General features: G+C 38.7%; 2 protein-coding genes across 2 annotated transcripts in view; one reads left to right on the forward strand and one right to left on the reverse strand.

The window, feature by feature from the left end:
• Positions 1–754: 754 nt before the first annotated feature.
• Positions 755–20,285, forward strand: ENO4 (enolase 4). Its single transcript, XM_030453456.1, is given in 16 exon segments — positions 755–921; positions 3,181–3,309; positions 4,511–4,701; positions 5,817–5,934; positions 5,936–5,960; positions 7,880–8,049; positions 8,254–8,385; positions 9,830–9,895; positions 10,591–10,653; positions 12,464–12,631; positions 14,427–14,552; positions 16,284–16,479; positions 17,433–17,500; positions 18,076–18,193; positions 20,118–20,161; positions 20,163–20,285. Coding segments are annotated over 16 exon segments (1,902 nt in total). The 5' UTR covers positions 755–756.
• Positions 20,286–21,663: 1,378 nt separating this feature from the next.
• Positions 21,664–23,669, reverse strand: part of SHTN1 (shootin 1) — a 59,233-nt gene continuing 57,227 nt past the window's right edge. Inside the window, exon 17 of the mRNA XM_030453232.1 lies at positions 21,664–22,746. Coding sequence (XP_030309092.1) covers positions 22,539–22,746 — 208 coding nt within the window. The 3' untranslated portion in view covers positions 21,664–22,538. The remainder of the gene's footprint in view (positions 22,747–23,669) is intronic.

Below are 23,669 nucleotides of genomic sequence, written 5' to 3' on the forward strand. Positions count from 1 at the left end.
ATGTGAAAGGAAAAGAAAACGATTCAGTAGGGATTTTCCTTCATTATCACCCAACCCAGAGAAGTGAACACACAATGAGCAAAGGTCTACAAGTATTGATTTTAGAGCAGAGGAAGTGTGCAGCTAACAGCTTTTTAAGTATCTCCATTTTCAGTTACTTCAACAAAATTACCAATGAACAGTGTAACAAAGTGAAAGTTTTTGTAGGAAATTGCAGGCTAAAAATGATCGTGTGGGCTGTGAAACGCTTCTTTTCATTCAAAGTAAAGGGCTTTTAGACGCAGAAGGAGGGTTACTGAGGCATTTTGCAGCGTTATCCTCGCCAGACATTTCGCAAACCATCATCTGGCTCTCTCCTCCAGAGCGACAATCTCACACAATTTTGTTGTTCGGAGACTTTTTAATAAAAACTACAGAGCAGCTGCCCGCGGCATCCCGACTCGGAAGACGGGAGCCAGACTCTGAGGGAAGCGCCAACACCCCACGGCAATTAAAGAAAAAAAACAAAACAAAACAAAACCCCAAACAACAACACAACAAAGCAAAACCGAACCGAACCCAAACACACACAAAAGGGAGCAGGGGGTTTATTAGCGGCTTGGGGGGAAGCAAATCGCTGTTTGCCGAGCGGCCGGGCCGGCGGCTCCCTGAGGGGAACGTTCTCCCGTCCGGCGCTGAGCGGGAAGCGGCTCTCGCGAGAGCTGGGGCGGCCGTCGCTTGGCAGCGCTGCCGGGCTGCGGGCACCACAGCCCCGCCATGGATCCGGGCTGGCGGCGGGAGCAGCGGGAGCAGCAGCGGAGGTTGCAGAGGCTGCGGGAGGAGGCGGCGGAATACTACCGAGAGCAGGGAGTCCCGCAGAGGCTGGAGGAAACGCTCAACGCTCTCTTCCCCCTCCGCCCCGCGGATCTCTACGGGGAGATGGTAGCGCGGGGAGGGGAAGCAGCGCGCAGGGCGCCCGCCCCGGCTCCTCCTCAGGGAGAGGCCGCAGCTCTGCGGGCAGCACCGGGATGAGGGGAGATGGTGGGGACTCTCCTCGGCGATCCTGGCCCCGCTGCGGGGGAGATGTGGCCTTTTTTCCCTTAATGCCCGCTGGACCGTGCCTTCCCTAGGCCTTCCCAGCTACCGGGGGCTCCGTGCCTGCCCTCAGGCAAGAGGGAGGCTGCCCGCCTGCCCACCCCTTGGGTTTGGTGAACCAACAGGTTGATGTGAGGACTTTGACGTCTGTGTGATTACAGTTAAGGTTCATTAATTAGTAAAGGTTAATTTCCTGATGGCTCAGGCATGGTCTGCGGTGGTTCTATGTCTGTGACTCCAGGCCAAGTGCATTTCAGCAGCCGTGGGGCTTTTTTGCCCTGTGCTGGTTTCTTGTTTCCATACAAAACACAAGTACCTGGCCATGAGAGGGCATTGACGGGCGTCCCTAATAAAACTGCTGCTCAGCATGGGCATGGTTTGGGCCAGCGGCTGCAAGAGTCTGGGCAGCAGTGCTGCTGGCCCTGGAAAGCAAGTGGGGTTCAGTGGAAGTGTTAAGAATCAGAACAATGTTATCAGTTCCCTGTTGGAAAAATACAGCAGACAGTAGTCCTGCTGAAACCTCTACCATTGGTGATACTGGAATTCCCAATACCACAAGAGTGAGCAGCTCGTGGAAAAAAAAAAATAAATGCAGTTTCCAGTGTGTTTTTTGATATGAAAGTGGCTGTGGAAATGAAACATTTCATAGTGCAATACACTGCATCTCCAAGTGTTTTGCCATCACCAGTGGGAGGAACTAGAACTGAAAGCATCTGTTCTTGTTTTGCTCAGTGTTTGGCACATTCCTCTTCTGTATAGCTCTTAGTTTTTCTCATTTGGTAAGTCATGGGTTGGTGACTGTCCCCAGCACTAGGCTGAAGAATGAAACTAGTAAGGAAGTATGTAACAAACCCCAAGTAGCAAGTTTAATCTGTTTTTAAAGCAACATTGATCAAGATCAATGATCAAGAAGTTCATTGATCAAGAAGTTCATTGATCAAGAACAGGATCCCCAAATACATACATATGTATCTATAAATATAGTTAGATGGTGTCAGTTCAGTTGGCCCATTGAAGGCCACTTTGGAAGAAGTAAGAGTATGCCAAATAGGTGCTGTGTGAGAGGAGTCTACACAAGGAGTGGTTACCAGTACTACTGGGGAGGTGGCTGACAAGCTTAATTTTCTCCCAGATTAAACACTCTGCTATGAAAACCTTCAATATTGCATTGGTTGGAGTGTTGAGATACTTGAGTCACTCTATATATGCCTTTGATAAAGGAACCTTGGAACATTATTAGATATCTGGGATGCTAAGTTCTTTCTATAAACAAGAAGTATATTCTGAAAATACTTCTCATTTTTTCTATCTGCTGCCCATGCAAAGTTTTATGCATAGCATTTCACACCTGTCACAGAATCAGAGAAGATCACTGAGTCCAGCCATATACCCAGGAGAAAGAAAAAAATAAAAATAAAACCAAACCAAAAACCACGAGAACTTTCTCTGAGCAGGAGGATTTTTGTTAATGAAAAAACCCTCCAATATTATTTTACAGATGCTTAACTTGTTGATAATAGATAAACTAATGCATGTTCCAGGAAGTTTATTATAACATTAGGATTAGAATGGATGTATGGATTTCTAAGAGGTTTTTCTCTTTAGGAATTTTCTTCTCCACTTCTCAGAGAGAAGGGACATGTATTTCTTCCAGATCTTATCCACACAAAAACCTATTTTTTTATAGCATCTTACTGCATGGGAGAGGTGAAAGCTATGTGAATTCTGGTAGAAATTAGTTTCATGAATGAGCACCATGGTTACTATTGTTGTTATTCAATGTAAAGCCAAATAAACTTTTTCCAAAGGCCAAAGGGAGGGTTAAGGATTGTCATCACTAACTTTGCCAAATAAAGCACAAGTTCCTCTAGCCTGGATGTGGCTTTGGGCTTCAATGATTAAGTATGAGTTGGATCTGTTCCCTGGAAACTCATTCTTAAACAGATGATACAAAAGTAAATGTGCAGTGTAACAGAAGTATTTTGAATACTGGAATGTATAAATGTGATTGCTCAGTGATGGATTTGATTTAAATACATTAATGTAATAAAACCCTCTTTTCACAGAAATTCAATTTTAATAAAGTCCTTTTCCCTTTCATTTAAGGCTAACTACTTTTCTAAATTTTCAAAACCTCCAGTAATATGCAGAGTAGTTGGAAGAAAAGTTCTTGATGGACTTGGTCTGCCAACATTAGAAGTGGAAATTCACTGTACAGTTAAAAACTATGAGAAGGTATTTGCTGCTTCTTCCTGGTTTGTTTATTTTCATAATACACTATCAGAGGGAGGAACTATTCTATTCACACCTTAAGGAGCATTTTCTTTTCCATCTTTAATGAAAGGATCTGAATTCCTGTGACTTAACAGTTGAGTGTTGTAACTAAAAAAAAAAGTCATTAAAAGTTTGATAGTGGCAGCAACTATAGCAACTTCATTTTCCATGAGTCAGAGAATACTTATCTTTATTTTATGAGTGGGGTGTGACAGCACATCTTTGTATTGAATTTTTGTCTGAATGATTAAGTAGGTTTTCCTTACAACCCATATCTGATCTTGTAAGTTCATTTTCTTTAGACATTCTTTATTTTAAATATATTTTCAGACCCTTATATTTCTATTTGTATGAGAGTGATTGAGAAAAAACATAGTAAGGGTGAAAAACACAATATAAGTGAAGGCAATTTTTTTAGCCTGAGGTGATAATTAAGCTATTTTAGCTATAGGTGATAATTAAGCCACTGGTACCTGTCTAGCACCTGGATGCAAACCTGATGGTTCACTGCCATCTCTCTCCCAACCTGAAATATTAAAAAAGAGGTCCTTGCCCTTCTTTAGCTATTGTGGAGTAGTTATTTCTGCTTTCCCTCACTTAAACTATAGTTCAGTCTTGAATTAAATACCATTTCACAGATACACGAGGTAAAGTTAATACTATTAATTCAGGGAACTCTGATACTTACTAAGGCTGTCTTAATTAAGTGAATTTTCTTAAGTATCATTTATTCTTCAGCAATACAGAAAGATAACTTTAAGTTACTTAAGTAAGATAAAATATAACTTATCTTGAAGGATGACATTAAGCATGAATGCTGATTAATCACAGTACAACAGGCTATCAACAGTGCAACAAAAGATGTCATAATGCCTGCATGGTCTTTAAAATAATTCTGTTCTGATGACAAAATATGTGCATGGAGGAGAGCTGTCAGGAGGTTTTTCCCTAAGTACTTATAATTTAGGTTAAGAAAGGTAAATAATATCTGTGATTACCAGAGTGAGAAAGACTAGGAGAGGGTGCTAGATGAAGGGTGAGTGGACCACACAGTAGATCTGGAGCCAAAAGATAATACTTAGTTATTCAAATTACATTTCCAAGTTAGAAATTAAATAGTGTTTTAAGCCTTTGGTTTTTTTTTTTTGGTTTTTTTTTGCAGAGACTTAGTTCCATTGTAATATCTTCTCACTTTCAAGTCCTTGAAAATGCTTTACCTGAAACAGCTGAAGCTGAAGAGAAAGAAAGAAATGACTCTGTTAACACTGCTGTGAAATGGGTGAATGAATCACTGAACACAATGTTGAGAGACTTGGAGCCCACTGACCAGTGTCAAGTTGACAAAATGCTTGGGTAGGTCTTGCATATTATGTAAATTACTGCAGTTGAAATATACACCATTCATTTATATTTTCAATGAAAACCATTAAACATATGTTTATGTTTTCTATTATTTTTATATATTTTTTTGGGATATTATGTCAATCTCAGGAAAAGTATATGGTTTCCTGCCTTTTTCATAAGTATGATATGAGACACATGCTTTTTAAAACAAAGTTTCATACAAGGAATACAAAAATGAGGGCCCTCAAGACTGAAATGCCTGAACACATTCATGAGCTGAAGGCTCCATTTCAGAAACTCTTTCAGGGCCAGACTGCAACTCCACTTCTGTTCCTTGCACTGCAGAGCAGAAGTGGTACAAAATGGTTGAGTGTGTGCCTTCTGCCTTGAGCTAATCCACAGAAAACATGAATATGCAGTTTTCAGATTCTGGTGGAGTCATCCTTCATCTTGGCAGCATCCTGAAGTAAAAAAGAATGGGTTTTATAAGGAAAAAAGACCCAAGGTAAAAGTATCACAGATGGATCTGAATGCATTTTTATGGATTCCCTTTGGTGAAGGGAATAAAGATTCAACTGTAAAGAGATTCTGCCAACTGAATCGAGTCTAAATAAGATTTTAATGCATTGTTTACACATCTTTATGTATTTTACATATGCAGTTTGCCTGGGCAGGGTGCATGTAGCTGACTTTCAGCCATTCCTGATCTTGCAGTCTCAGGTAACCAGCATACAACTGATTTACTGGATTAGCAACCTGGGCCAAGCTGTAGCATGTCAGGAAGTTACAACAGGATCTGTTACTACTCAAGCAAAGCAACTACAGACTTCATGCCAAGATTGTCTGCAGATAGCTCACTTTCAAACCAGTGTGTTTTGAAAAATATATGTTAAGATTTATAATACCTGCTTGTGGTTCTTTTTGTTTGACCAATGCTGCAGGTGACTGCCAAAAAATAATGCCATTTATTGACTTTTCCAGCTTCACACATTGAGTCTATGGCAGAAGCTCAAATAGATGCCCTTTATCCACCTCTTGCCATGTTCTTTAGCTTGTATCCTGCATCTACTTGACACATGTTTAACAGTATTTTGAGCCAGCAATCTTTATGCCTCTTCCCTCAGTGAGTATTTTACAACAAAGGTAGAAGAACAAAAAGCAAGTCAAAAGCAAGAAGAAACAACAGGAGCAGATGCCACTCTTGCCCCTCCTTCATGCACTCCATCAGCAACATCACTACCTGGGAAAAAAAAAAGCATCAAAACCAGGTTTTATTTTATTATTTTTATATTTTCTGCAATATAGATATTGATAAAGGTGCTAAAATATTTTCTGAAGTAATCCATGGGCACTGGATACTTCAGAACACCACACAATGTCATGTGAGACAGATGTGTCCCATGTGTCTCATGTCCAGAGGGTTTGGTTACTCTCTCCAAGAAATCATCTTTGTGATCCCAGCAGTTTCTGCAGCAGAAATGAGAGGGAAAAACAGTTTTCTCATCTTTCACGTGCATTGGCTGAACAGAGTTTCTGCCTTTGTTTTACAGTTGGCTTAGACAGGAGGTTATTACTCTTCAGAATGAGGAATGAGAATGGAGGAGTATGGAAATGAATAAAAATGAAAATGATGAGGACATAAAAGGGAATCACAGAACTGAAGAGGAAAATGGAAGTAGAATTAAGATAGAAGTTGAAAAGAATGGGAAGAGGGAGGAAAGGAAGTTTCTTGCTAATGCTGAGGAAGGGAGAAATAGGGGAAAAACAAAAGAGAAATAAGGAAGGGAATGGTGGTGGGAATGATGGGTAGTAAAGAATAAAAAGAAGTGAGGAAGCAAAACCACTAAAGCAAAAAATGGTGTGAGAAAAGAGAAACAGGGTGAATACTTACATGGATAAATACATGGTTGTATGGGTAAATACATGGCCAAAAAAGAAAAACCTACCTTCATATATGCATTACCCTCAGAAAAAAAAAAAAAGTTTGTTACTCTTTCTTGGAAGAGCAGGCAATTTTTGGCAAATTATTTCTTTTCAGTTTAGGTTACAACTTTCTTACACTGTCAGTAAAACTCCCAATTAACATACTGGATGTGTGACACACAGAGCTGCTCAGTACTTGGTTACTGCTGTCTTGTGTGTAGCTCTTCATCCTCAATGTAAGAGGTATAGAATCTGTGTGTAGTATGGAAATTATGTATAATCTATTCTGCATATTCAGCTGTCATACTGGATGTGTGACACACAGAGCTGCTCAGTACTTGGTTACTACTGTCTTGTGTGTAGCTCTTCATCCTCAATGTAAGAGGTATAGGAACTGTGTGTAGTATGGAAATGATGTATAATCTATTCTGCATATTCAGCTAAGGTCATGTTGACATTTTATCATAAAATATGAAGTTGTATCCTGTCAGATTTATGTTTTGTTGAAGTCAAAACTTGTATGGCACTCCTATTAGGAACCAAAGTTTTTGGTCAGACAAAATGCTTTGGTCAGATGCTTTTGGGTACAAAGCATCCCCAGTGCATGTGATTGTTGAGAATCAGACAACTTATTTCAGTTTCTCACTGTTTGTGTTCATGTAACCTCTATAGGCAATAAAGATGCTAGTGAGAGTTGCTAGGTTTCAAGCATTTTGACAAAAAGTACTCTACTGTATCTGAAAGAAATGAATTCTTTTGAAAATTTAGCAAGAAATCCAACTCTAAGTTGGATTCTGTAAGAAAAAATGTAGATTTTTTTCACAGCCATTATTACAAGAAATCAAGTGTTTATACTCCCAGTCAGGTTATAATGTTATTTCCCAAGTTGTTTATGCAAAAGCTGAGCATATAAGGAGGACAATAAAGGATGCTGATGTCATACTTATGAAAGGAACCTGAAAAATTATGTAACATTATTGGATGTAAACACAGATAAATAAAAATACATATTTCAGTGGCTGAATGATCTCCAAAGAAATAAATCTGAAATACATTTGGCACCAGAGTGAGAACAGATACTTTGCTTACTTTTCAGATCATTTCATATAAAACTGTCAAGGTTAAGTGTAAAGAACAGATTCTTTTGTAATACATTGAGTACATCCTGAAATTACAATATCATATTTACACATTTAACTGTGATACATAAGCACATGCTTTAAAGCAGGAAAATATTTAGCCACTACCACTGTCTGTCTTGCAGGAAAGAAGATGTCAGTTGTAGAGATAATGATTCCACCTGCAGAACCTGCTGAATCAGTGCTTTGTGGCAGCTCAGCCATTGGGGCAACATCACTTGCTGTAGCTAAGGCTGGTGCCACCATTAGCCATATCCCATTGTACTTACATATTGCACAGCTGAAACATGATCAGGTACATGTGACTTCTGTAATTTTGTTTATTTTGTCCCAGGTATCACAATTTGAAGCCAGTAGTCCCTAGTGAGAGTGGTATTAAATATACTTCACAGAATATGCCTTTAAGAAGATTGCCTGTAGCCTTGAGCCTTGTGTCATAATTAAAATGTATAAGAAATTATTCTGATTTTTATTTTTCACGTGGTACTCCTAATTACAGGAATCACCTAAGGAAATGACTCTACCAATCCCCATGTTTAACCTGTTGAACAGTGAAAAAAATTCATCTGCAAAACTGAGATTAGTGAAAGAAGTTATGCTTATACCACCAGTTCAGTTATCAATTGAACAGGTACTGTTTCATGTTTCTTTCTACAAATGTATTCTATAGACTTCAAATAAACTATGTATGTGCATAAGTATCTTTTCAACAGAGTCCTTACAAAATGGTTTTCATTTTTTGTTTGCTGCCAAGGCCCAAGTTTTAACAGATGTTAGTGCAGAATTCTAACACAAGGAACATAGCATAAATAGATGAAGATTTAAAAGAAGGTTCATGAAGATTTCAAGTTAAAAATGTATGTGTTAGTACAGAGGCTAAAAGACAGTTCACTGAGGAAGATGTAGGAAAATTGTGTTACATGACAATAGGATATTTTAATTTTGTTTAGAATGTGGTTTTACATTACTAGATTATAAATAATATCATTTGATTAGCAGAGCGTATAAGCCAACAAAATTCATAATGAATTCACCAAGAAGCATAAAGCATTTGAGAGTAAATAGCATTAAAAATTAAATTGTGAAGACAGAAGTGAAAGGGGAAGAGAGAACAAGGGAAAACAAAATCCATCCGAGGGGCCAAAAGGATGGATGTGAGAAACAAGAGCAACCAGGTCATTGTTTAGCCACACTTTGCATTAAAGATCATCTGCACAAGATTCCTACATCAGGGATGTGATTTCTACTTTGTATGCTGCTGACCTGAACAAACAGCTGAGCTCGAGTCTCTTTTTTTTTCCTTTAACTTTCTGGAATTTTCACCTAATAAGGTTGCTAATTCTGGAGTGTTCAAAGACAGAAAGTCTCTGAGTGCTGGTGTGAGCAGCAAGCTGTGTGCTGCAGGGCAAACCCCGTCGCTGTCTGTGCTGTGTTGATGTGCTGTGTGTCTGTGTGACTGACTCCTGCCCCCTTCAGTTCTCTTTTCCCGGCACAGTTTTAAAAAAATCTGAAATGTGATTTTGAAAAGTTAGCATTAAACTTTGACTAAGCTGAAAAGGAGAAAGAGTCTTGTGTTAAAAGCAGTGGATTCATTTAATTGAATTTGTTCTTCCATTCCTCAATATTTAAAGTGAAGACAGTGATTTTTTTTTCCTCTGCTTCCTGGAAATGTCCTAAAAGTAAAGACATTCCATCTTCTCAGAGTTTAGAGTTAGGAAGTTATAGACAGTCACAACTATGAAAAGTGGTTATCATCTTCATACTTCTCAGCTGTTATGTACACCTAGGTATTTCTTACTTGTTAGCTTTGGGAAGCATTCCTTTTAAGAAAGAAAAGACCACTTTTCTTGCCATCTTGTTCATCAGCATAATCAACTATTCCTGTTGCTAACCCTTAATCATTGGACATTTCACTGCATTTGGGGGGGGAATTGTGTTAAGGAAGTCTATAATAGTTTTTTTTAAGAAGACTTTATATTAAGGTCTACATCTAGAATAAGTGTTCACTCCTGTTTTAAGCTGCTGAAATGAAATAATTTACCTTTATTTTGAAGATTAATGTTGTTTAATTTCAGGGCATAGAAAGAGTTCTGGATATTAATAAAGAAATGGTGACACTGTTGGATCCTCCAGAAAAAGCGGTACAATAAAAGAAGTTCAATAATAATGTGATGTATTTCATTTGATCTTTTTACTACTGCTGTCTTTTTAAGCTTAAACATGGAGCTTTTAGTGTGTTATCAGGCTTAGTCTTTTGGTACAGAATAGATGTATTGCTCTGACAGATGAATAAAACAACCATTTGGTGATATGAAAGTAACAAAGATAGTATAAAACCTTGTTGTGAGGATAGTAAAACTTTCTGTTTACCTGAAGTGCATTGGTAGTGGATGGTAGCACAGTGAATATACAATATATGGTTCTGGTCTTGCTAAGTCTCACACAACTGCAACCTGTACTATTTAAGGATCTACTACTGCAGTGGTGTATCAGTCTCAGTATGTGCATCTGCTTCTGGCAAAGTGAGGTTGTTGGGTTTCTCCAAGTACAGCATCTGGACTCAGAGATCCCCTGTATTTTGATAGGCAAGGTGAGAATCTTTGGAAAAACAAGTGATGGTTGGGGTGCTGCCCACATAGAAATAAACATTTGAAATGAGCTACAACCACAAAATAAAACTGGTTGGTTGGTGATAGTATTTCAGGCAAAACAAAAGCTATTTCCTGACATTGTTTCTTTATTTTTCATTTTATGCATAGGTCTGTCTGTCAGAGGTTTGTTTGTCAGTTTTGGACTTTCTGTGGAACTGATTTCTTTCTTCTTTCACTCCCAACAGGCCAGTTCTCAACAAGCAGATGGTAAGAAAGGCAAAGCACGTAGTGCAGAGAAGAAAGCTCCGGTAAGAAAAAAGATTTTCATCTGAAACTTTGGTAAGGAATTAAAACCAGCAGGGAGCCAAACTGTTCTTCTTAAGAAATGACACATTAACCTCCATTACTCTTTTGGAAAGGCAAGACTTTCAACTATTCCAATTGCTCCTATTTTACATCTTTTGGATTCTCCTGACTTTACCTTCCCTTCCCGTGGAACAGTAAGAGAAAGGGGAAATGGCTGTGGAATTTGGTCATTTTTCCCCTATAGAAATCTTAATAAACTATCAACATGAGCATTTTGCAGGCCTGTAGCAGCAGCAGAGAGCAAGCCCTTTTGATTAGGTAAAGCATAAAACTGTTACTGGTCAGACCCTGGGAGTGTAACTCCTCTCTTAATCATGCTGCATGAAGTTCCTAGGTCCTGTTTGGGGTCACAGGTAATGGCAGATAAGAGACAGTAGCTCTCACAGTAGTGTGCAGGACATTATTTTACATTACTCAAATGGTCTTTTCTTAATGCTTCAAAACCTGTAGCTTATAGATGAGATGGTAGTAAAATGCCAGGCCAGTTTTGCTCTCCATTATAAGATGATTAAAGTATGATCAGGTGAGAATTTTTGCCATTGTGGAGTAAAGAGGAGAAGGCTAAAGGAGTTAGCAGTGAGACTGAATTGTAAAGTGTAAGAACACCAAGTAGGGGGAAAGAAAAAATAAAAAGTAGGCAGTGAAGAAGAACTTGTTTAGGTTATACAAGTAGACAGGAAAAAAATGTTTTAATAAATAAACAATGCTTTTAGTAGTATGTAATATGGATGCCTTGGAAATCACATGAAAATGCAGACTTAACCTCCATCTCATGTCAAGTGCAGGAAGACTGCTGCATTTCTTGCAGTTTATTGCTGCATCTCAGTGCTGCAACAGGAACAAGGCAAATAGATTGTCTCTCCTTGCAGGTTGTTACAAAATCTCCTAACAATTTGACCTGCATTTTCTTCCTAATTTTTTATGTGAAGGAATATTCTGGATACTCTGTAGCTGGGCCTCTGTTCTGCCTGCTGGAATTAGTTCTCTAACTTGCCAAAATTGATGCCTTCCAATTGACTTCTCCAGTCTAACTCAGGATTATAACCTGCTGCTTTCTGAGTAATTTAGTGTCATTCTCTATAATCCAAAATGCACAGACTTTAAATTAAAAAAACCAAAACACATTGTTTGGAATAACTAGGGAAAAAAAAGCCAAAACTGAAGGACACAATAAATATTTGTTCAATATAATTCAGTTTGGGGCTGGTGTCCGAGGGACACTGTTCCTGAGGCAGACAGCTCCCCACAGCTGTGCTAGAGGTATTTTTCCTCTGAAATTTGTTCCTTCTAGAAGTGTTGGAAGATTTCTTGTATTTCTTGAAAAGTCCATAGAGGCAATATCAAAGTTCTAGTTGGGGAAAAATGAGTAAAAGCTCTTTAAAAGGGGAGAGTATGTTTTTGAAGCATAGGGATGGTCCAAAGCACTTGGAAACTTCTGTGTAGCATCCATGACAAGTATGTGGTTGCTAAGAGTGCCTTTAAAATCTTTTTGTAATCCAGTGCTGGCCACATAAGAGTGAGAACTACACGAATACACAGATTTCTAAGGACATTTAGCTCTCTACTCATTAGCAACTCGTTGCTCTTCATTCATAGAGAATTGTCCTTAAAGTTGCTAATGCAATTTCTGAGAACAGATTTATAGTTTGATGACTGAATGCAGACTGAAATAACAATGAAAATTAAATATAGAAATAATATGTATATGCTGTGTGTAAGTACAGTAATTATTATTTTTTTTTTAACTTTCAGCCACGAGCCTTGAAAAGAATATCACACTTGGGTTGCCTGGTAATAGGAAGTGATAATATAGAACAAATGCTACTCCTAATACAAAAAGCTTGCACTAAAGCAGGGCTGGAGCTAGGAACAGACATGTATTTAGCAATAAATTGTGCTGCTCATGAATTAATGGATTATGTAAGTAATTTTCAATATCTATTTTGCTGGGCTTTTTAAAGGAATGCAGTGATTTATTAATGCTATGTATTATTATATTATTATATACATATGCTATGTATTATTCTATTACTCACCTGGAAGCCTCTAACTCCATGTTTTTAAGGTACCAATCAAGCAAACCAAAAGAATTGTCTCTGCATTTATAAACTGTGGCTGAATCAGTCCTACAAGTGGTGCAAATATGTTACTGGCTGGTGAGTGCAAGGGGCTGAGACATGCAGGCATCCTTCTGGGGGCTTGGCACAGAGGGAACAGTCAGAATTTGGATATTGCTGCTTCACAGCTGGACCAGCACACTGAGGGGCACCTGGTGACAGGTACACATCACTGGACCAGGGCAGGTCCCCATCACAGCTTGTGTTCTGCTTCCAGAAAATGCTGTTACCTGCATGATGTAACTTTAATCATTCAAATTATTAATGATGCAGGAGCCTGCCTGCAGCAGGCTGCTTAATTCTTTTTTTTTCTGTTTACTTAATAAGCATTTTCAGATCAGTCTGTGTCAAATATAGCAAACTGTTTTAATGCACCTTCTATATGCTCTGTTTAACAAACCAGCTTCATTTCACATTGCACCTCAAACAGTTTTGAATGAAAATATTAAGTGGCAAATCTTGTGTGGTTTTGTTTTGTTTTGTTTTTAATTTGGCCACAAGGTATAAATGAAATAACCTGCTATTTACCTTGCTTTCAAGGATGAAGAACAAGAAAATATTTACACAAGTGTATTTCTCTAATTCCTTCACTCCACCAGGTGTTTCCTTCTCCATTTTATTACACTATGTGTTGTTTTCTTCAAACTACCTTGACCTTTCTGTGTAATTTTACTCTGGTATGTGTTTATACCTACTCACACTCATCCCGTGTATCAACATTAGGTTTTTAATTCCTATTTTTCAAGCTTTTTATTTGACAAAGTTCATTTATCTCCAGCTAAAGTCTTAAAGTTCTTGCCCCTTGTTCCATGACCAATCAGATTTGACTCTGATCAAAAAAAGAAACCCCCTATTCCATTTCATATTTCATGAGAATTAGTGTATCTGGGTATGCTATAGTGCCAAACCTTCCATTATTAATATCTTTTGGGAAAAGTTCTGCTATTAAAGCAGTAGCTTCCTGTTCCTGCATTGCTGAAGTCACTAAACCAGTGGGTATTCTGGCACTGCATGGCCTTAATAATCCTCATACACTGCAGTTCATGCTTCCCAAAATGATGAGATTACTTTTAAACTAGCCTGGTTTTTTGAAAGGGGAAAGAGGCAAAGGAAAACAATTTCTTATTTTTTGATCACTGAGGGTGCACTCCTTTCCCTTTCCCTGCACTCCTTTCCTTTTCTTTATTGTATGAAAATGAGGCAAAAAAAATTTTTTTTTCTTTTGGCAGTGAAAAGTGAGATTTTTCATGCAAGATGTTACAGAAATGTCAATTATTGCCCACTTTATGGTAAAGTAGGGTAAAACTGGCAGCATTGCCTAGAAAATGCTCTGCTTATTTTGGGAGTGGCATCTTTCAGAGACTTTGGCAGGAGCCCATGGGAACCCACTGCTCCTTTAGGCAGAGTTTTCTGTAACACTGTGCTGACCACTGAGACATAAAGTACAGAAGGGAAGGGGGCTCCTTGAGGATCACACAATCCACTGCCTCACTGGAGGCACCACTCTCACATCACAAAAGCTGGATGCTTGCCTCAGACCTCTAGGGTTTAAAGTATGACCTTCCTTAGCTTTAAATGCTTTTTATTTTGCTTCCTAGGCTAAAGGAAAATATGAAACCCTCACTGGAACCTTCAAAAGTCCTGATGAAATGGTTGACATGTATGTGGACCTGATAAAGAAATTTCCTTTTATTATTGCATTAATAGATCCCTTAAGAAAAGAGGTAAGATGTCTCAAGGTGACCCTTGAAATGCTGGTAAAGCTGCTAACTGGTGTATCAGTGAACTTTTCACATTTTTACAAAGCATAAAATATGAAGCTTCTGTTTCTGTAGTCTTTAGGCACAAAAATATCACTATAAAAATGTATTTAATGATACATCTGCAAACCTGTAATTAACAATAGCTCTGAATTTTTCTACACTTTTGACATAATTCTTGACAGACAATAATTCTGATGTGAACAGAGTCTGGTCAGTAGAAACATTTTAAAGAAGCAAGAAAATGCTTTTATTTCTGGTTCTGCTTGCTAAGCCACTGCCATTTCTATTACTTTTCTTTCTCAGGTGAACAAATAATTCAAATTTAAAAATCAAATAATAAAATTCAAGTAGCATATAAATTGTATTGCATTATGTTGTATTATATTGTATAATATTCTATTAAATTATATTCATGATGTTATATCATGTCATATGATACTAATTAATGCTGTATTATTTGGACATAGTTGTATATTCCTTAGAATCCCTCAAAAAAATGACTCCTTCTATTCTCTATGTTTGCTATTTATACCCAAAGCCAGAGCAAACCTGTCACTGTCAGCTTGCCTGTTGCTTGACAGGATTTTTCAAGTGATATTACACATTTATCACTGTGATCAAAGCTAGAGGAGTTAATTCAGTGCAGACAGTAGATTACAGCATGCAGGAGAATTAAAACAAACTGAATTAGTGTGAAACAGGACACAGTTTAGGGATGTGACTCTCTCTCTCCTCCTCATTCTCCCCCCTCATAAATCCACCAAGTTTGCCCCTGCCACATCTTTGCCACAGATCATCAGGTCCTGGAGGATTAGCTCTGGTACCAATTCAATGATTCCTTGCCAGGCAGCAGACCACTTTACTGCCTCAGTTTAAACATTTGTTCAGGTGTCAAAAACTGAAGGTGGGCTTGAAGTTATTATAGGAATGAACCCTTGTACAGGCTGCAGCTACAGAGGTACAAAAGTCTGCCTGATGTGCAGACCAAAAATTATTATGGGCAGAATTTTTAACTGGAAAAGTTATGGTTTTAATGTGAGAACTTTGCATTCTGTGGCTACAAAGAAAGGGAATTAATTTGTAAATTTCTTCTTTCGTATTATTTATATATCCTTAAATCTCAGAGGCATTAAAATCAAGAAACAAAGACTCTAAATAAAGAGCTGTGCTGGGAAGAGAGCTTTGTATTCTGAATCAGTCTTAGAGCTGTGACCATCCTGTCTTGATATCTGTCATTGAGTCTATGGCCACCTCCAATTTCATTATTTTATATTTAAACAAATACAGTGACACTTAAGATATCAACATAGGAATGATTCCTCTGAATAAAACAATAGAAAATTATTTTGTATTCTGTTAGAGTTAGATAAATCTCAGGAAGGAAACTGAAATAGCAAACTCCTACAGTTAATTTAATTTGAAATATTTTAAACTGTAATTGTGAGAAACTAGCTTTGATTAATTCCAGATTAGGATTTGTGTTCAAACAAAATCCTAGCAAAATTCTAGTCTTATGTTTCCTATAGGCAAAAAGATTTAAAGTACAGCATCAAAAATAATATGTTTATATGAACTTAGGTTTGAATCAACAGTTTATTTTATTTTATTTTTCAATTTTTTTACCTCCTCAGCTCAGGTTCTGATTGAGTTTAGTTTTCTAAACCCCAGCTATTTACCTGATTGTTTGTACAGGACCGAGAGCAATGGAATAACATCTGGTGTGCTCTTCATTCCAAATGTTACTTGATTGCTGAAGATGCTGCCACAAACATTTCCAGACTTAAAACTGATGAAAACATAAACCTACCAACGTGCAGTGGTGTTGTCCTAAAACACATTAATGAAACCAAGGTATCAGACCTCATAGAACTCACTGGACTTCTGGATGGTGAGTAGAGGGAGGAAAAGGCTGAACCCTCACACCCTGCAAGTCTCTAATTGGTTGCTACACCTTTAAATATTACATCTTTTTATTTAATTATTCTTGTTTCTAATTAAGCAAGTGCTTGTCAGAAGAAACTACAATTTGTGTTCTGATTGTCACCTCTCTGTTCAGGAGCTTGAAACAGCATCCAAGGCTTCAGTTATATTAAATTAATTCACTGTGGATGCTTTGAATGTGGGTGCCCTTTGACACTGCAGCTCAGTGTCATGCAGTTAGACACCAGAACTGAACAAACAAAAAAACCCAAATAATGTACTTGAGTAATATGAATTTTGACTAATACTAGTATTAATCATTAAGAAATCCAAACAAGTCCAAAATGTTTAAAATTATATTTACATAAATTATTGAATACATAGTACTGAGCCTTTGTGTAACAGTACTGAGGACTCGAGCAGTTTCATATATAAGATTTCTCTCTTAATTCATTTTTATACAGATGAACAAATGTAATATATCTAATTCCTTCCTTACTCCTTCCAAAAAACCCAGAATCAATATAACAAAGTGAGTAAATAGCAACTAAGAGATTTCATTTAGTTGTGATGGTAAACTTCTTTTTAAGAAAAATCATTACTATAGAAAGAAGCACATTAAAAATAGACAGAGCAACCTCCTAGCCTCTGGAATACATTACCAGGCAGATCAGCAAGAAACAGAAATCAGGGTAGGATCTTAGATATTCCCTTATCCATGCTGAAAATAAAACCTAATGTTACCAAACTAATACAATTTACATCTTTATGAGATGGGTTTTGTTGGTTTTACTTCTGTTTGTATTTAAGCTTAGGTAGCCCACAAGTAAAAATAAAAAAATAATGAAAAGTCCAAATAATTTCTGTGTCAAATATAGAAAATGTTCACTAATGAAGGTTTTACACTCCCATTATACATAGATCAAAAACATATTACCATATTAGGAAGTCCAGATGGAGAATCTTCTGATGATAGCCTTGTGGATCTGGTAAGTATTGAAAGCTGTTCAAGTGCACAATTGCCAGAACCCTGCTTTGCTTTTACCAGGAATCATTTTTAAGGAGACAGCGTGTTTCTGCTTGAGAAAGAAACATTGTACAAAAGGGGCTTTTTCTAGAAAGTTGATTTTTTTTCCCCACAGAGAGTTAATCTTTGAGTTAAAGAGAACACACAGGAAATTTGCCAAAACAGGGAGTATATTCAAAAGTGTGTAGGATTTATTTGGTAGCATTAGTTTATAAAAAAAGATTTTCTTAAAACATTTCGGAGTAGTAATGATATTTTAGGCAGAAATGTTTAACCCTGGGATGTTTAGCCTTGAATTGAAGTCTTTGTATTAAAGATACGTTTGCAAATACAATTTCATTTCATGTGCCACTGAAAATTACAGTTTGCATCAGACAAACCTCACATGAAGATATTTTATTTCCACTTCAAGGCGGGGGTTTATCTGTAAAAAGCCAAGAGCCCTAAATTAGAAGCAGGATGCCATGTTGAACAATCAAGAATGCCTTCACTTCCCCAAACCCTGGAGTTTTTCAAATCCCCACTTTCTCATTTCAGGCTGTTGGACTGGGTGCCAGGTTTATCAAGTTGGGAGGTCTTTTGCGGGGAGAAAGGGTGACCAAATGCAACCGCCTGCGTGCTATAGAGGAAGAGCTGACCAAGAATGGAACACTACGTATGAGCTTCTTTCTTACTTTGTTTTCAGCTTGCAATGAATATGGGAACAAAGATTGGAGGGAGAATGATTGAAACTGCACCACAGGAGGGAAGGGAAATCAAAAGACTTTAAATAAGCGCTGACAAAAAAAAAACCTAGGATAGCACTTGCCACAATGTATATTGTTGTCCTAATGGATTATCTGTTTACTGAATGTTAAAATAGACCCCTTCTTGAGGAGTAGCCTACATTAAGCTTTTTACAAGAATTAATTGGTTGGAGTCTTGAAGCCCACAGTGCAAAAGGAACAATACAAAACCCATGCATATAGCACGCCAAAAAGCTGCCAAAATGGAATTTTAGGCCAAATACCCCACGTCCCTCGAGCCCCTCAACATATATTGCTCACAAAACTTCATTTCAAAACCCTCTTTTTTGTGTTACATTTCCAGCAAAACGTGTTTTGGAAAGTTACCATGGGATGGGTAAGTGCTAAATAAAACCCAAGCAACCCAAAGTTGAGGATGGACATTCAGCCTTAGCCACTTGTATGCATCTGCCTGCATTTCAGGAGCTGCAGTTTCTTTTTACACTATACCAGACACTGTTAAATGCTTAACAGTTCATTAGAGCCACTCCTCACTTGCTCAGGTACCCCTCAAGACAGAATAAAGGCATATTCAGACTGCATGATGTCTGTGCAGGAAAGGCAGGGGAAGAAGGAGAGGAAGAAAGGAAGGAAAGGGATTGAAAGAATTTATTAAGCCTAAGAAAAAGAAACATGAAGGAGAATTGTCATTTTACTCTGGTTTCTACTAATTTTCAGTCTTCTCGACATGCACGTTATAGAACATGTTGGTTTTAAAAAAAATATTTAATAATAATTTTGAGTTTTTGAAATCTCCCCTGTGCTCATCCATAATCACTGTAAAAAACAGAAACATAGAAATTCTCCATTGCTACTCCAGGAGTTTCACAGAATGCCTTTTGCAAAAACAAGACAAATGAAGAGCTGTGAACTTTAACTGCCTCAGCAATATTAACACATTGCCCATTCAAATGGCAGGGTCTAAACAAATGAGCTGGAGTCTGACAAATATTAGGCCCTGTATCTCATGAAACGAACCAGCAACGATTCCTGATGCTGTTAATCATTTGGCAGAAATAAAACCCAGTAACTAAATCAACAGCAGGGAAATATTGAGCCAGCATGTCTGAGCTGCATACCAAACTCTTCATTTGGCTGGGCTACGAGCTCCAGAATACACTGGAGAGCTGAGAAGTGGAGGGCTCTGGCAGTGGCTGATGGATGGGAGGTGATCCTGGCCCATGGGAAGTCCCCACAGAGTCAGTGGGGGCACAGTCTGCCCTCTTGGCAGAAGATTTGGCCCTTGTGAGCTTGGGAGCTGAAGCCCAGCCCAGCCCAGCCACCCCTGTGCTAACCTCAGATGAGATGCTCAGTGGTGGGTGGGCAGTGTGGATGGGGCAGGAGAGGGATCCAGGTGGTGAGGGTGTCACAGCACTGGGAAAAGGAGCAGCAAAAGAAGGGTGAAGGGTTGGCTACAGGAGCAACATCTGAACATTGGCTTTCAGAAAGTGTCAAAGGCTCAGGGGGGAGGAGAGGCAGAGTCAGCTGAGGGGGACTTTGACAAGAGCACCCGTGCAGAGGATGGTGCTAGAAAAAAGGCAGCAAGGTGGGATTAGTGACAAAGGGAATGCAATGATCTCCCAGCCCAAGCTGCTGTGCACCATCCCCTAATCCCACAGCTGAGGTGCAGGGCTGTTGTTCCTCTGTTTTTAAGGACCAGACTTCTAAAGGTGGTTGGAGTCTCTTTTAAGCATCCCGTGGCATTTAAAAAAAAGTAACTCTGAGTGCACTAGAGAACACTACAAGAAACTCGATTGCAGCAAACATGAGTTTCTTTTTTCTCTTCTATTTCAGGTGAAGCAAAACTTGACTTTCCTGCTCTTGCTGAAGAATCATATTAGAAAAAAAGAAGTTTCTGGTCTACCTTCTCCTCCCAAGCAGGGTTTGTTGCCTTCACAGCTCTCAGCCACCCCTGAAGGTTCAGAACCTGCTCAGCTCCCAGAGAACAGCACACTGACCTAGGCTGTCAACATCAGCTTTTACATAGCTTGCTAAAAAACCCACTTTAGTAAGAAACTCCTGGGTTAATTATTTCTTAATCCATTTATTTTCAAGCACTTTAGCTCAGCATTTTTAGAAGCATTCAGATACTAGCTGCTTTTTTCCCCAGGGACCATTGCTATCAGCCAAAACCAAGTTAGCTGAGCAGTGGCCATAGTTTGAAAATACCACAGAATTCTGTGAATACCTCTGTGTTGAGTCCAAAGCTAAACGTTTGTTTTGGGAACATTGAAGTCTCTCTCCATACAAAGAGAAAGCTATTGACAAACAGAAAAATAAATAAATAAATAAATAAATTACAAAAAACAAAGGCCTTGACTGTTCTGCTGCTCCATCCCCCTACGGCTCCCTGAATGCTGCCCTTACATCCTACCTACTACAAGGGAAATTTTGCTCCAGTTGTAGTTTGTGAGCAGCACAAATGCATCAGACCCCAAATGTAGGACACAAAGCTGTCATTGGCATCACTGGGAAGCTCCTCGGAGGCAGGGAAAAAACAGTCAACTTCACAAGGGCTGGGAAACTTGTCAGGAGTCTTTTTAATAAGCAACAGTGAAAAGATAAATAAATAATTTATGCCCTAGGTAACAAACTGTTTAAGTAAAAGAAATGCCTCTTAAAAAAACTTCCGGGTTTTGGATAATTTGAGAATTTAAACATATGATACAGCAGCAAGAATTTGAGGAAAAATACACATATAAAATGTTGCATTGTAAATTCAGTGTAACAGATACTTAAGTGAAAAATTAACCACCAGGACCAACAGCCCTCCAGAAATGAAAATAACAATTAGAGACAAATTTCCCCAGGTTTAGGAATATTTAGTTCAGTAATTGGACCAAGTCCAAGATTTCCTCAGCAAACATGCAAAAAACACCAAAAGAGATGTGAAACTACCACACTTGTTGCTATAATTTTATTTTTAGGAAGAGCACCAGAAAGTTGCATGCAGAGCCAAACCAACAAACTCAGAACATTCATCCTCCAATAGCATCACTGTTTCAAATCATTAAATAAAAAATAATCCAAGTGCATTCAAGTACTTGACCAGCCCATTTCCACCCACCTTTAGGTAAATCCCTGATTACATTTGTTCATTATAAAAGAATGAGATATTGGGTTGAATTTAAAGAGGGGCTACAATGGAATGTGAACTGGCAGTGAAGTGAATCAGTTATGTGCTTTTCTCACTGCCTTCAGGGGAGATAGGGGCTGAGGGGAACTGGGATTTGTGCCCTCAAATACAGACATCTAAAGTGTCACCTAATAAAGAAATTAATTCCACCAGTATGTCCCAGGCTCAAAGGCTCTGTCAGTGCTGCGAGCTTTCAGCTGGCAGTTCTCAGAATATTGATTCCAAATAACTTGCTACCCTAGGATAAGTGATTCCCAGGTACAGTTCCTACTCACAGGAACCTAGAATAAGGTGGGTTTTTTTGTGGCAGTAAATGCAGTTGCAATAGTTCCCAACTTTAAGACTGAAATAAAATAAAATTAAAAAAACCCAAACCAAACCAGGAGACAACAACAACTCTTTTGGAAAGCTCTCCATCCAAACGAGAGCACCAATCTCAACCCACAAACTTTTGGTACTGAGAACCAAAGCCAGAATTCTTGGTGCCAAAACAACATCCTGCCCTGCCTCTGCTTTTCAGTCTTTGGGCTCACTGTCCAGCAGGGAATCTGAGATACAAGTGTTACACTTGTGCTTTTCACATCCACACAAGAGAGTGTGAGGAGACAGCAGTAAGGAGCCCTACAAGATCTTGGTTTAAGTAGATCTCAAAATACATTTAAAAGCAATGGGTTGAAAACCTGATTTTCTAATTATGGGTAATACCCCCATTTTTAAGCTGATGTCTATGTAATCACCTTTATAGGGTCTAACCCAACCCATCTCATTCCAGAGAGATGCAAGGGAGAGATTACTCCAGAGAGTAATGAAAAAAGCTTTTTGAAATAGTTTTAAAGAAGTAATTGACAGTATCTAAAAAAAAATAACCATACCTGCAAAATTAAAACGGGAAAAGGGTTTTGAGTGAGACACAGTCAAAAACCACTTTAATGCATGTAACAAAACTGCATAAAAAGACCATTTCCATCTCTATTACTGAAAACGGTTTGGAGTACAGACAGCAGCCCCTAGTAACACACCAAAGCATTTTACATGTCCAGATAATGATTCCTAAAAGTTACAGCCTTTCAGCATAACAATTAACAGTTAGAACTGTCTGTTTCTTTTATTTTCTCAGCATTAGTTTCTTTATGGACCGGCTTGCTTTTTTCTTTCACTTTGTTTTGATTCAGTGTGTTTTCAGACTTCTGATCCCCTCTGGTGGAAACAGGATCTAAAACTACAACAGACTCTGTCTCTTTTTCATTTCTAGAAGCTTTTCTTGTAAGTTCTGTATGACTCGTTGATCTAGGGGAAGAAATAAATACATGAATATAGATAACAGTCCACATTTTTAGGAGAAAAAATATAAATACTCAGAGAAACACTTGTATTATTAGTAGCACGTATCACCAGGACAGACCTACCAAAATAGTAAATGGATTTACAGATTTAACAGCTGTTAAATGCACTACCCATAGTAGTGCATAAAATGCAACAAATCACATTGCTCCTCCTGAATCATTGGTTAAACTAGCCACGGAAAACAGATACATGGAAAACCAAACGTGTAAACCACTGACAAAATCCTCAAACTACCGATGAACCAGTTCAAAGTCTGAAGAATTTCTTTTCGCTCTGCTCATCTTGGAGCTGGATGTGGTTCCCTCATGTCCAATAGAAAAGTTGCACCCAGGAAAAATGCTCGTGTAGGCTGTCAGTCCTGCAGCCTGAAAGGAGGAGATGGCTGCTTCTCTTCTCCACACCTGCATCCCAGAGCAGCTTTTTCAGGACTTGCCCCGTGCCACACTCCGCCCTCCGACAGGGATGCAGCAGCACTGCAACCAGATTTTCCCCTGAGGCTGGGGACCAACAGGCTGCTCGTGGTCTCACTGGGAGCAAGTGCAAATGATTTCTGAGAGAATGCACCTGCTGGATCTGCTGAAACCCAGAGGGCACCAGACCTGCATCCTGTGCAGCAGACACCGGGGTTACGGCTCTGGCTCTGCCACTGCCGCGCGGGGATTCCCGGGGAATAAAAACCCTCGGAGCGAGGAGAGAGGGAGGCAAGGTCAGAGGCCCCGGGGTTATTTGTCGAGGCTGGCATCACGCTATGAACACCAAAAGCACCTCTTGATATTAAAAAAGCTTTGTACCAGGGTTGAAAACGTGCAGGCAAATCCTTAGAACGCAGAGGAGGAGGCAAAGAGAGGGAAAGCAGGACCCCAGCA

Source organism: Calypte anna, chromosome 6 (assembly GCF_003957555.1).
Source record: "Calypte anna isolate BGI_N300 chromosome 6, bCalAnn1_v1.p, whole genome shotgun sequence".
NCBI classification, from domain to species: domain Eukaryota; kingdom Metazoa; phylum Chordata; class Aves; order Apodiformes; family Trochilidae; genus Calypte; species Calypte anna.